Source organism: Sphaeramia orbicularis, chromosome 12 (genome assembly GCF_902148855.1).
Source record: "Sphaeramia orbicularis chromosome 12, fSphaOr1.1, whole genome shotgun sequence".
Taxonomy (NCBI): domain Eukaryota; kingdom Metazoa; phylum Chordata; class Actinopteri; order Kurtiformes; family Apogonidae; genus Sphaeramia; species Sphaeramia orbicularis.
In genome coordinates this window covers 50,789,455-50,803,288 of record NC_043968.1, presented here as the reverse complement: position 1 = coordinate 50,803,288, position 13,834 = coordinate 50,789,455, and the positions used below count along the sequence as shown (strand labels likewise).

General features: G+C 39.4%; 1 protein-coding gene across 4 annotated transcripts in view; it reads left to right on the top strand.

The window, feature by feature from the left end:
- The window catches only part of jak2a (Janus kinase 2a), a 42,742-nt gene extending 29,198 nt beyond the window's left edge, over positions 1–13,544 (top strand). For 3 of the 4 annotated variants that reach the window (XM_030149205.1, XM_030149206.1, XM_030149207.1), the window contains exons 7-24: positions 802–921; positions 1,072–1,229; positions 1,345–1,456; positions 1,896–2,082; positions 2,884–3,008; positions 3,785–3,919; positions 4,003–4,090; positions 5,334–5,461; positions 5,554–5,692; positions 7,115–7,266; positions 7,355–7,505; positions 8,892–9,025; positions 9,143–9,332; positions 10,262–10,386; positions 10,790–10,962; positions 11,553–11,670; positions 11,879–11,992; positions 12,282–13,544. In XM_030149205.1, the coding sequence (XP_030005065.1) occupies positions 802–921; positions 1,072–1,229; positions 1,345–1,456; positions 1,896–2,082; positions 2,884–3,008; positions 3,785–3,919; positions 4,003–4,090; positions 5,334–5,461; positions 5,554–5,692; positions 7,115–7,266; positions 7,355–7,505; positions 8,892–9,025; positions 9,143–9,332; positions 10,262–10,386; positions 10,790–10,962; positions 11,553–11,670; positions 11,879–11,992; positions 12,282–12,389 (2,457 nt within the window). In that variant the 3' untranslated portion in view covers positions 12,390–13,544. The remainder of the gene's footprint in view (positions 1–801; positions 922–1,071; positions 1,230–1,344; positions 1,457–1,895; positions 2,083–2,883; positions 3,009–3,784; positions 3,920–4,002; positions 4,091–5,333; positions 5,462–5,553; positions 5,693–7,114; positions 7,267–7,354; positions 7,506–8,891; positions 9,026–9,142; positions 9,333–10,261; positions 10,387–10,789; positions 10,963–11,552; positions 11,671–11,878; positions 11,993–12,281) is intronic. The other variant, XM_030149208.1, reaches the window with a different exon arrangement.
- The last annotated feature ends 290 nt before the right edge of the window (positions 13,545–13,834 follow it).

Below are 13,834 nucleotides of genomic sequence, written 5' to 3'. Positions count from 1 at the left end.
TAACCATTACAGAATTCTATTTAAACTGTGAAATACTCACAAAACAAACGCTTTCAATGTACTGTATTAATCAGTATACAGCCTCTTGCAAATGGCAACTCAGAGCTGGCATCTACAGATGGACAAGAACCAAAATTTATTGACAGTTTGCCAAAAGGTGATTCACACACATGCATTAGAGATTCATACTTATGCAAGTAACTTCTATGACCACAAAATAGAACTTTTACTTCTGCTTCAGTACTTGATAGTTGATAGTAATCCCATAATTACCTTCTAGTATATTGTAATTCAAGTGGCCTGGGAGGACAGTAGTCCCTCATCTACTCTTTCCTTGTGTTTTCAGGCATTCGAAAATCTACTTTGTGATTTGCAGGTTTTAGATAATCACAGGTGTTTTCAGATTAATAATCCTAACCTGCTGATCATTCCAAAATTCCAAAAGGAGTGACCTGGACATGACTACTCTACGTTATGTCTGTAGAGAACTGTAGGAGGAATATGTGTAGTTTCATATTTTGGTGTTTTTTTCCCACTGATTTTGGCTCCTTCACCTTTAACGCTATTAATCCAATAGAGTTTGGTGACCTTTTGCTAAATGAGTTTGGTGACCTTTTGCTAAATGTTGAGAAAAATGCAAAAGAAATATAATGGAAAAAAATGTTTCCATGCAAAGTTTTAATAAGGTGATGATAAAGAATAAGTGGATCCCAGTTCAGGAGGAAAATGAATGCATTGGTATACTTGTCTTTTTATGTTACTCATGTTGCTTCCTCTGCTTTACTGTAATTCCTTCTCCAGGGGCTGCAGATTTATTGTGACTTTCAAGCGGTGATTGACATTAGCATTAAACAGGCCAATAAGGAGGGCTCAGTGGAGAGCCGTATAGTTACACTCACCACACAGGACAACAAGGTCCTGGTATGTACTTCACTTTGTTTCTTGTCCTGTGTTTACTCATTATTACTGTATACTTGTTGTCAAAGTAAAACCCTCTAGTGGCAGGAGGAGATACTTAACTATTGTTATATTTCTGTCTCTTCTGTATCCCTCATGTGTCTTTCTAAACAGGAACTAGAGTTTCACTCTCTCTCAGAAGCTTTGTCTTTTGTATCATTAGTTGATGGGTATTACAGACTGGTCTCAGATGCCCATCACTATTTGTGTAAAGAGGTGGCTCCCCCAAGGCTTCTGGAATGCATTCAGAGCTACTGCCATGGCCCTGTGTCGTGAGTATTACACATATGCACAAATAACAGCACATTGCACGTGCATGTTCAACACAAAAAAAAGAAACACAGAATCACTGACACAGAAAAGCTAATTTTTTCTCTTTGATCACAGGATGGAGTTCACAATTGGTAAACTGCGTCACTCTGGTAACCATCAGGGCTTGTACATCCTTCGGTGCAGCCCCAGGGACTATGATAAATACTTCATGTCATTTGTGGTGGGGGTAAGCATGTCTCTTAAACCATAAATTAGAAAAACAAAATGTTACATGTCATCGCACCCAAGGTCACCAAACAGATATGTACATATTCAGTAGTGCTTTATCATGACTGACTTAAGGCAGAAGTACTACTCACTACTCACAGGAGCAGCTGTTTCTACAAATAATCAATAAACTAATTCAGTCACTCACACTCATGCGGACAACAAAGCAAAACATTTTTGATGGGTTCAACATTTAAGGAAAAATCTATTTAACTCCAAAATCTCCAAAACAATGCCAATGTTTTCCACCACTAGAGGGAACAACAAGGAGTAAGTTCAATAGAGAAGAAGACACTATTTAGGTTAATATGATACAGTGGGTGTAAGTTCTTTATTCGTAAATACTATAAATAAGGAATTTCGGTAAATGTAGCTGACATTTTACATTTTATTTTCAGTATGAAGCTATGGTGGACTATAAACACTGTCAGATTGTGAGGACAGAGTCAGGAGAATACATCCTAAGTGGTGCCAAGAGGAGGTTCGGCTCATTGAAGGAACTTCTGAACTGCTACCAAAAGGAGGCTCTCCGCACTGAGGGATACACCTTCCAGCTGACCAAGTGCTGTGCCCCCAGCCCGAAAGGTTTGCACGCACGCACGCATGCATGCACACACACACACACTTATGGATGTACACAAGCACAACTGGCACAGTTGTTAAAGATAATAAAATACTTTAAGTCTGTGCACAGTTTCAGCCTCTCATATATCCATAAATTATATAATTTAATAAGTTATTATTTGACTAACAGGCCTTTGACAGGACTATTAAGTTAATTTATCATTGTACAGTTTGTTGCGCTCATAGAATAGGTAATTACAGATATTCATGTGAGCATGTCGCTTTAATTATTATTGTCTCTTAAAACAGTACAGATCATACAGTTTATTAGGAGCCTCAGCTTACACAAAATAGGCAAGAGCACTAATCTTCTTCAGCATAGGCTCTGATCTGCTTTTCTGTTAACCCTATATGTTCTCGTAGTATGTATTGAGTCATGATGAGGCAATTTAGTTATCTGCTTATGTTAAACAAGGCGTGACTCTAACATAAGGTAGTAAAATGCCCATTAAGTGGTAAATCTTATGTTTACTGCCCCACAACCCAATAGGACTGTTACTTCTCTGTGGGGATTTGATGGCATTGTTGATGAATATAAATGACTCAGTGACTGGTTCCTTTAATGCTGACATATCCTGTTGTCACAAAGCTTTTTAAGGCAAAACTCTTGTTTATAACCTGCTTTTAAGGGCTTCTTAAGAATATATGCCCGCTATATCTTCTAAATTAGGCAGTCTAGCAATTAGCAATGCACATGGAGTTAAAACAACACAGAACGAGCTTCATGGATTCTAATTATGTCCTTTTTTTGCATTTCATCAGACAAATCCAACCTGTTGGTGAGTCGGAATAACCAAGGAGCAGATGTTCCGCTGTCTCCTTCTCTGCACAAACACAACATCAGCCAGATGGTCTTCCACAAAATTCGAAAGGAAGACCTCGTCATCGTAAGATAACCGTCTTTGATGTTTTAGTTTAGTGTTTTCTTACTTGACAAGTTACACACTGCCAAACACAGAACACCTGCTCGGACATCACTGATGTATCATCAGAAATAGAACTTCTGCCAATGACAGCAGCACAGTAACATTTTGTTTTATGCAGGAGGAGATGTATTTTCTACATTGTTTACATCTTCAGCACAGGACTGGATCCAAAAGTGAATGATCACCTGTCACTAAACAATCAATCAATGCAGCTTTACTATGTGTGATGGCAAAAACTGAGTCCTTTTACTGTTCAGAGGTATCAGAGGTGGCTAAAATGATCCCTGCATTGATAACTTGGTCTCTGAAGCTAAATAAAAGATTTTCTTATTAATTTCTCTCAGTATTACAGTATATGTACCAATACTTCCTCAGTATTGTTTTCTGATTGTTAGAATACAGAGAAACTACCCATTTACTTTTGAACAGATTGTAGAAAACATTTTATTTTCCTTTTGAGAATCCCTGTGGTTGAATGTTTAAATGTACAATTCTAACCCTAAATAGTTCAAACTGGGTCTACAGATAGGGAGTAATAGTCCAGGTCTCACAATCTGGTTGAAGGCCAGTTCTGGAACTAATACATTTGTATAATAAATCACATCTACAGTGTGTAATTTAATTGGCTTTCTCTGTAATGTTTTTTTTTTTCTTCGCAATATAATATATTCCATTCAGTGCTGTCATTTTCTAAATGATGCATGAACATACAAACTATGTTTTGCCATTTGTTGCAGAGTGAGAGTCTGGGCCAAGGAACATTCACCAAGATCTTCTGTGGTGTGAGGAAGGAGCTCAGAGACTATGGAGAGGTTCATCAGATTGATGTTGTCATCAAGATCCTCGATAAGGCTCAACGCAACTATTCAGAGGTTGGTTGACTGCCTGAGTCACTGCGTGAATAAATGGCTAAACTGTAATCTAAATTATCTTTTTTTGGTTATTTTCTCCTCAGTCATTCTATGAAGCAGCCAGTATGATGAGCCAACTGTCCCACATGCATCTTCTCCTCATCTACGGTGTTTGTGTTTGTGGAGATGAAAGTAAGTCTGCAACACACATGCAGGTGAAATGTCTAAGGGCCTTTTCACACAGCGTACTCGAGTCCGTACAGTATTTGGATATATTCACACCTTTCCCGCAGATGTTGCGTTCACACGCGCGTACCGCGGCCGTGCCTGAGTACGAATGGGTGTTACAGGGCCGAAACAGTAGGTGGCGGTGTGGAGGGAATTCTGTTGCTATGCTACAAATGTGGAAGACAAACCTCTCGTATCCTATAAGACTTACCTATCTGTTAGCCTGTTTGAGGCAAAGAGAAGCAGAGCAACCTTTGTTGTCCCTGATATACTACAGAGTGGTTCGGTCGGTAAGGCAAGCCCGTGCCCCGCTGATCCGAGGCTTTTTCAGGAGACAACGGGAGCGCCATCTATGGTCTCGTGGTGACACTTCCGTTGTCAAAGTGGTGATTAGGTCACTTCCGGATTTGGGTTTGGATCACATTCACACAGCAACGTACCATGCTGTAGTCAGGCAGTCCGGACCCAGGAGTACCTTCTCAACTGGACTCGGGCACAGTACTCGAGTACAGAGTGGTTGCATTCACATGGATAAAATTAAGCAGACTTTGGGGTCCAGCGTACTCAGATACGGACTTGAGTACACTGTGTGAAAACACTCTAAGTCAGGTGGTGATTATGAATTGTGGCCAAGAAAATGTTGGTTCATGAAATGAGAACCTAGAACAATAACTACTTTTGCATGCTACCTTGCATTCCTGAGCTGTTACTGTTGTCATTCTTTATTTGGACTAGCTTTTAAACTGTATGAAAAGTGTTAACCTTAAAAACTGTGATGTTGACAGATGACCACAGGAAGCATTAATGAAGAGGAAATAAGTTTGCTGACTCCTGACCCACCCTTCAATAAACTTTGTTTTCCAGTTGTTCGTGGATTAGCCCCTTGAGATTATTAAAATAATGGGCTACTGCAGTGTAGACTTAGACTCTGCCTGTAACTTTACTGAATACACTCCACCAAGCTTTCTGTAAACACTTGAATTTTGGACAAAAAGATCGTAGTTAAAATTCAAATCTAGTCACATATGTTGTAGAAGTCTTCTCGTGAAAAAGCCAAACTCTTTCCTTTATTTTCTGGATCACACCATATGAATGACTGATGACATAAGAGTTCAGAAGACGTTTCATCATCTCTGTCAAAAACACCTCTTGAATAATGAATACATTCTTGAATAATGAAGTAACACCCCTTTTTTGTGCCTCTCAGACATGATGGTGCAGGAGTATAGTAAATTTGGCTCACTGGACACCTACTTGAAGAAGAATAAAGGTTGTATCAATATCACATGGAAACTGGAAGTGGCAAAGCAACTGGCATGGGCCATGCACTACCTGGTAAGACACACAGGCCTGTTAGTGGTTGTTTGGCTATTTTTATGTTCAGCTGCATCCAGGTAACGTGTTTTTCCTGTTATGACAACTCATAGGAGGATAAGAACCTCATTCATGGAAATGTTTGTGCCAAGAACGTTCTTTTGATCAGAGAGGAGGATCGGAAAACAGGCAGCCTGCCCTTCATCAAGCTCAGTGACCCAGGAATCAGCATCACTGTGCTGCCCAAAGAAGGTGAGAAACGTACTGGATACCGTCCATTTGTCAGAATATGCTCAGTCACCATTCTTTGATTTGTAATATATAAAATTCACAGGTTATAAAAATAATTTCATCATACAAGCAAGGTATTTTTCATTGCATTTGCAGTTGGCAAAGTATTTATGACTGTGTTAGGGCACGTGGGCCAAATGGAGATTTAGGTTGTTGAAGGCAAGGCAAGATTATGTTGGTATTACCAGATGTAGAGTGATTTTACCATCTGTGTGATGTATGATCAATAGCAAAGTACAATAACTTGATCACGTTGTGACACTCATTCCTTGTAATCAGTCGAGGTTATCTCATTTTAACTCATCTCACAGTTTCGTCAGAACTGTCTGTAAACATCTCATCTTGAGTATCATATTTACAGATGAATGTAACCCACAAGCAGACTTGTCCTTAACTTAAATCCTCTGTTAGTCATAAATATGAGATATTGATATTGAATACTGAAGCTAAAGGGGTAGAATTCATAGTTTTTCAGTGAAAATATGTTGGTTATGAATGAATATCTTTCGATTTTCCTCAAAATATGATTTGAGAAAATTCTGCCACAACTTTAACATCTTCCATTTTGCAGCACTGGATATTTACAACTAAATGCAACCTCCTAGACAATCCTAGACAGATCTGCCTCTACATCTGCTCTGCATCCAACTTTACAATTGTGACTAATGAGTGGTGATAGTTAGCCCGCTCCCCAAAGGGGAGGCAAATGGTATTGTTTTGATTTGGTTTGCTTATTTGTTTGTTAAAACTCTAGCAGCAAAACTATTGGTTGAATTCTTACCAAATTTGGTTTATAGATTGCCAGTGACCCAGAATAGATCTCATTACATTTTGGGAAAAGTAGGTCAAAGTTTCAATTTTTAAGAATTTTTTAAATCTTTTTTTTTTTCCCCATTTACTTATAATGGGCAAAATTTCACATGTCCGTAGCAACAAAACTATTGGTTGAATTCATACCAAACTGACTTTATAGATTGCCAGTGACCCAGAATGGATCTCATTACATTTTGGGAATAGCAGGTCCTAGTTAAAATTTTTTATGAATTTTTAAAATCCTCCCATTTACTTATAATGGGTGAAATATGTGCAAGAGGCAGGGTTTGATGTGCCTGGCACCACTTGTTCCAGTGGTTATTTGAGGGCTGGTTTGACAATCCCAGACCTAAACCCTGGTTTACCTAAGGATTTCAAAGAATGTTAGATGCTATCGTCTTGTCACAGCATCCTCAGCTCCCACAGTCACAATGTTAGGTTTATGGTTAGGATGTCAAAATGGTCTGAAAATGTACAGAAAATCTGAGTCGTAAGTCTGAAATTTTAACTCAGTGGACAGTGGTTTAAAACATCTTCCTTTCCCTTTTCCTATCTGTGTCTCTCCCTCAGTTCTGGTGGAGCGTATCCCATGGGTGCCCCCAGAGTGCATTGAAAACCCCCACAACCTAAGTTTAGCCACAGACAAGTGGGGTTTTGGGACCACCCTTTGGGAAATCTGCAGTGGTGGTGACAAACCACTGAGTACCCTGGACTGCTCCAAGGTCACTGAAACTGAGCATGTACAGAATTCAGTGTCAACAGTAATCACCAGCACACAGGTCCTCATTTTCTCTGTTCTCTCCCCTGCAGAAGAACCTGTTTTATGAGGACAGACATCAGCTGCCGGCTCCTAAGTGGACAGAGCTGGCCAACTTGATAAACAGCTGTATGGACTATGAGCCGTCACACCGGCCGTCCTTCAGAGCAGTTATCAGAGACCTTAACAGTCTGTTTACACCAGGTTAGTAGAAGGACTGGAGATTGGCGCAAATCTGGTGATATTACACATATTACAGGAGATGAAAGTCAATTTATTGTAATATTCATGGTACTGTAAAGAGACTATATGAAGATGAGAACACTTCAGATTCAGAAGTCTCCAGCTCCCCCTGGTGGTTGGATGCCGTAAAGGTCATAAATCCTACTTCTCCATATAGTTCTATGGGACTTCGGCCAAATGATCATTAATTGAACCAGCTCAAGTCATCATCTTTCTAATCAGTTTGATTTAAATTAGTTATTTGATATCATAAGCAGGTGACTGACAGCTGTAATGACCAATCATGGTCCACATCCAGGAACCAATCAGCTGGTGCATGTCACATCGATTTTAAGATTCTCTTGCTGGTTTTTAAATGTCTTAACGGCCTTGCGCCCTCCTATTCATCTGATCTGCTTTTACCATATCAACCCTCGCGGACCCTGAGGTCCTCCGGCACTGGCCTTTTAACCATACCAAAACCCAGTACAAAAACCCACGGTGAGGCAGCATTTAGCCACTATGGCCCCCACCTGTGGAACAGCCTGCCGGAGAGCCTCAGGACTGCAGAGACTGTTGTTATTTTTAAAAGAAGATTAAAGACACACCTTTTTAATCAGGCTTTTAACTAATTTTTTAAAACTCTTCTTGTTCTTATTTTGTTTTATTTATCACTGATACTTTATCTATTCTATTTTATTTATAATCTTACGTATTTTACTCTTGGTACTGTATTTATTTTATTTTATTTATTCTTAGTCCTATGTTATGCTTTTAGTCTTTAGCTTTTAACACCAGTGTTTCCTCAGGGGGGTCCTCCACACTGGGAGCTGTGTCTGGTCTGCTAGTGGGGGTACTGTCCTTGGGTCCCTTTGGCCCGGCTGGCTGGGGGTCCTCCCTTCGATGTGGGGGTCCACCTGTCTGTCGGAGTCGGGGGGCCTGGGTGCCGGTCCCCCCGATGGCACGGCCTGTGGCTCCTCCCAGTGTGGACGGCCCCAAAGGTGGCGTTTCCTTGATCCACAGTGCCATGCCATGTCTCCCTGTTGTGTGCGTGTGCGTGTGTGTGCGTGTGTAAGTGTGTGTGCGTGTGCGTGTGTGTGTGTGTGTGTGTGTGTGTGTGCGTGTCTAGTATGGAGGGTGGGAGGGAGGGGTTTTCTTTGTAATTGTTATTCTGTTTTTATTGTGTAATTGTTTTTAATTCTGTAAAGCACTTTGTGTTGCATCTGTGCATGAAAAGCGCTTTATAAATAAAGGTTGATTGATTGATTGACATCTACTGTGCAGACTCTGGCTCCAAATTGCTCCAAACTGACTTCTAGACAGATTTCTTATTTGAATTATTTTTTTGTTTGTTTTTTTGTGGTACAGACTATGAGCTGCTGGTGGAGAGTGACATGGTGCCAAATAGGACACGAGGTTTTGGCTTTCCGTGGGCCTCTGAGAGCCAGGAACCTGCCCAGTTTGAAGAAAGGCACCTCATCTTTCTGAAGCAGCTGGGCAAAGTGAGACCTTAGCACCAACATTTCAATATGTGTTTAAACCTCACTGACATTCTGGCTTCTGTTGCCGTTACGTGTCCTCTCGTCTTACTCTGGCTTCCCTCTGACCTCACCCCTCAGGGCAACTTTGGGAGCGTGGAGATGTGCAGGTATGACCCCCTGCAGGACAGCACAGGCGAGGTGGTGGCGGTGAAGAAACTACAGCACAGCACAGCGGAGCACCTTAGGGACTTTGAGCGGGAGATCGAGATCCTCAAGTCCCTCCAGCACGAAAACATTGTCAAATACAAAGGCGTATGTTACAGTGCAGGTATGAATGTGTCATCTCAGAACTATTAAGGGATACTCATATATATCCTGTTGCTTATTGTACTTGTATAACTTTATTCACTACTTGAGTTATTTGCTAAATAAAACAAAGAACTAGATTTATAGAGAGGTTTCAGTCTTTTTTCTATTCCTCTATACCAGGGGTGTCAAACTCATTTTAATTCAGGGGCCACATTCAACTAAATTTGATCTGAAGTGGGCCAGACCAGTAAAATAACATAACATAATAATGTATAAATATGTCAACTCCAAACTTTTTTCTATGTTTTAGAGTGAAAAAAGTAAATTTACAATATGAAAAGGTTTACATCTACAAACTATTCTTTCAAAAGACGTGAATAACATGATCAAACTTAAAAAATAAGTGTAATTTTAACAATATTCTGTCTCAGTTTATCATTTACATATGTACATTATAACGTACAGATCACAATGGATCTACAAACACACAAAACATTTAAGAACAGGCAGAATACTGTTGAAATTGTACTTCTCGTAAGACATTTCAAGTTGTTCATATTTTTTCAGGTTATTCACATTTTTTGCAAAATTAATCTTTATTTTAGTGTAAATACATGAAAATATTTACATTTACAAAGAAAAAATTGGATTTGTCATTATTTCTGTGTTATTATGATAGTATGTTACTGGTCTGACCCACTTGAGATTGAATTGGTCTGAATCTGGAACCTGAACTAAAAGGATTGTTAATATCTTAGTGTAATTTTTGCATTTCACAAATTCATCCCAAGGGCTGGACTGGACCCTTTGGCGGGCTGGATTTGGCCCCCGGGCCACATGTTTGGCACCTGTGCTCTACACACTTACTCTTTGTACACTGCGCAGTCAGACCTAAGTCCACATTGTTCACAGATCATATTTGTGTTTATTTTTCTCCTCCGTCTGCAGGACGAAGGAACCTGCGGCTGATTATGGAATATCTCCCCTATGGCAGCCTCAGAGATTACCTCATCAAAAACAAAGACCACTTTGACTCATTGAAACTCCTGCACTATGCCTCACAAATCTGCAAGGTACCACCTGCCAGGTCCACTACAGTCACATCAAAACAGTCAAACAACAAGATAATAGTTAATAAAAATGAATGATAGTAGGAGTACAAATTGTGTTGATCGGTGGTAAGTGTTACTATTAGCATAACAAAAGTATGTATTGTTAGATTATACTACGTTTTTAAGTAAAATGTAGAGACACCTCAACAGTTTATATTTTGATCAGCATTCTTATGCTTCTTATGCTACTGTTGTTGATACTAAATTATGGAATTACTATAATTGAAGAATGCACTTTTTACCAATTAAATATGCTTTTTAGAGTTTTTCATTATTGCACAGTGAAAATCTATTTGTAAATAAATCCAAGTTTTTATATACACCTGTTCCAAAATCATGTGATTTAATTGTTGTTTTCCTCTAGGGTATGGACTACCTTGCCAATAAACGTTACATCCACAGAGACCTGGCCACCAGAAACATTCTGGTTGAAAGTGAGATGAGGGTGAAGATTGGAGATTTTGGCCTGACCAAAGTGTTACCGCAGGACAAAGAGTACTACACTGTCAAAGAGCCAGGGGAGAGCCCTATCTTTTGGTGAGGAACATGATCAACATGTTTACTTTTTACCCCTCGGCCAACTTCGGGCCAAAGGGGTATTGTAATCGTTTTGTCATCTGTCTGTCCCTTTGTCCATTCAACAATATAATCCCATTATCTGAAGAATGCACTGAGATATCTGCACTAAATTTATACTGTGGATGCATCTTGACATGGAGAAGAAGCCTACTGAAAATAGGTCGCCTTGATCTACTTTTTCAAGGTCAAATGGCGACATGTCCTTTCAATGACGTAATTGCATTATCTGAAGAATACATTGAGATTTCTGCACCAAATTTACACAAAGACAGTCTAATATAAATTATAGTGCAGTAACTTTCAACAGAATCTTACACTATACGAGTGTTAAAAGTGCACATCACATTATGTTTCATTTCTTCTACACACATTTCTGTGCTTAAAAACACTTAAAGGGTGTTGAGGTTATGACAGACCATCTTTCTGCTCATTACTGTACTGACTGTACAGTACTGACTGGTAATGTCACGTCTGGTGCTGTTTTTAACATGAGCTGCATCCATATGATTATGTTATGGACTGTCTGTGTGTTGTCTGGTGTTTTTCAGGTATGCGCCTGAGTCGCTGACAGAGAGCAAGTTTTCAGTGGCATCAGATGTGTGGAGTTTTGGCGTCGTCCTCTATGAGCTCTTCACCTACAGTGACAAGAACTGCAGCCCACCAGCGGTACTACACCTATTTATAAACCTGTTCTACAATTTGTTTTTTCTGTCATGTTTCCTGTTTAATGTTTTGTACATTTCTGTTTAACCTAATAAAGCTGTTTCACAGCCTGTAAGCGCTGGTCAGTGTGACTACAGTGCGATTTAAAGGATTGGCTGAGGAAATCAGTTTATTGAACACTAATATAAGCCAAAAACTCTTCTATGTTTAGGTGTTTATGGAAAAGATGGGAAAGGAAAAGCAGGGCCAGATGATCGTCTACCATTTGATAGACCTGCTTAAGCAAGGATATAGGTTGCCTCCGCCTGATAATTGTCCAAAAGAGGTCAGTAACTGTGTAAAAGTACTGGAAGCGTTTTAGTCACAAATGTGTTTGGCATAAGGATATTACACATACAGTTTTTTTTTCACAGAGCTTTTTTTTCTGGACAAACCAAAATTAGCTTCACAACTACAGTCACAAGGTAGCTGGTTAAGAATAGAATGTTTTGGGCACTGAGCAGAGACGTGTCATTTTCTGAAATTCTGTCTTTTTCATTATTTTGTGTGTGTGTGTGTGTGTGTGTATGTATGTATTTTAATGTTGTTTGATGTTTCTCCAACACCTCCCTCAGATTCACAAGATTATGACTGAGTGCTGGAGCAGTGACCCCAAACTGCGACCTACATTCAAGACGTTAATTCACAGTGTGGAAACTGTACGAGGCAGCAAGGATGGATGAGTGGTGTTGATCCCTGAACCTTTGACCTTTAAGTGTCAGTCCTTACATATCTTCACCAAACAGGACAATGAAGGTCTCTGAGCCATCTGGGTTTCCTGCAATGAATATCAAGTATGCTTGGTTTCGTGTGTGTGTGTGTGTGTGTGTGTGTGTGCACTATGTTGCTCGACTGTCAGTTTTTATATTTTACAGCAGTATAGGGATTACAACAGGACACCTACATTTTTCTATGTCCATATTCAGAATACACACAATCTGAATAATTAGCACACTACATCAGTCTCAGAAACTTTTTTTAATCACCTTTAACAATTCAACCTTCAACCCCATTTCTTTATGAAGTAGATTATTTGTATGTAGTGCTCTACAGGCATAACAGTTTGAAATAGACTGTGGAAAATTCAAGATTCTGTGAACCTTTTAATGACTCGTTTAAAGTGTTAAACTCAAATGTTTTGCTCTTATTTTGTGCAAAAACAGCCCAAAAGGCCAAATCTGGCATCTGGTCACAACTAAATGTTTGTCTTGCTATTGAGTGTTTTTTTTTTTTTTTTTACCTTTGGACCCACTGTGAACATGTCACAGTGAGTGGCAGTTTGACAGATGGATCAGTGCAACATCAGCACTGCCCTGCTGTGGTGAAGAGGAAACTCAGCTGAAAGATGAAGCTCTGGAGTTAAAGATTGAGATCTAAGTTTGTACTGTCACCTTTGGACATGAGCTGTGGGTAGTGACTGAAAGAATGTGAATGTGGTGGGGGGGTGGGGTTGGGGGTCTGGGCCAAGGAACCTGGGCAGCAGGAACTGGATGGAGTTGTTTATTGCACATTAAGGATGCAGTTTATTTTTATGAAACGCTGAAATACATCAGTAGCAACAGCCAGTCTTCAAACTTTAAGTACCACACCAGTGTTTTATCATAGTTAGGTTCTAATAATACCTAAGTCTAATACCAGACTCTTGAAGTCTTGCATTAAATAATCATCAGTATTTAGAGCTTTGGGAATAATTATTACACCACCGGGACAAAGTGGTGAAAACTCAACATTTGTCATTAATGTGACTTTCAAAGCCATCAGTTTTTTTCTAGTGCATAAATATAAGTCAAAAATCTGGCGCAAACACACAAGAAATGCTTGCTTACAATTTTAATAAACGGCTAAAATTTACTTAGGGGGTCAAATGAGTGGCCATTTTTGTCAAAAAAAAAAGTTGTAAGAAGAACTGTGTTGAAATAATGCTAATCCATTTGTGCACAGACTACTGATATTATTTGACAGTGGAAGCTATATTTTCAGAAATATTGGATTTTGAATAGCACGTGTATGTGAAAACGTTTGCTGGTGGACGGACGTGACATTACCCATGATGATCTGGTCAGTACTTTATTAGTAATAAACTTATAGACTTACTATTGCTAATTCTCCTCTTATTCATAAATGTTAG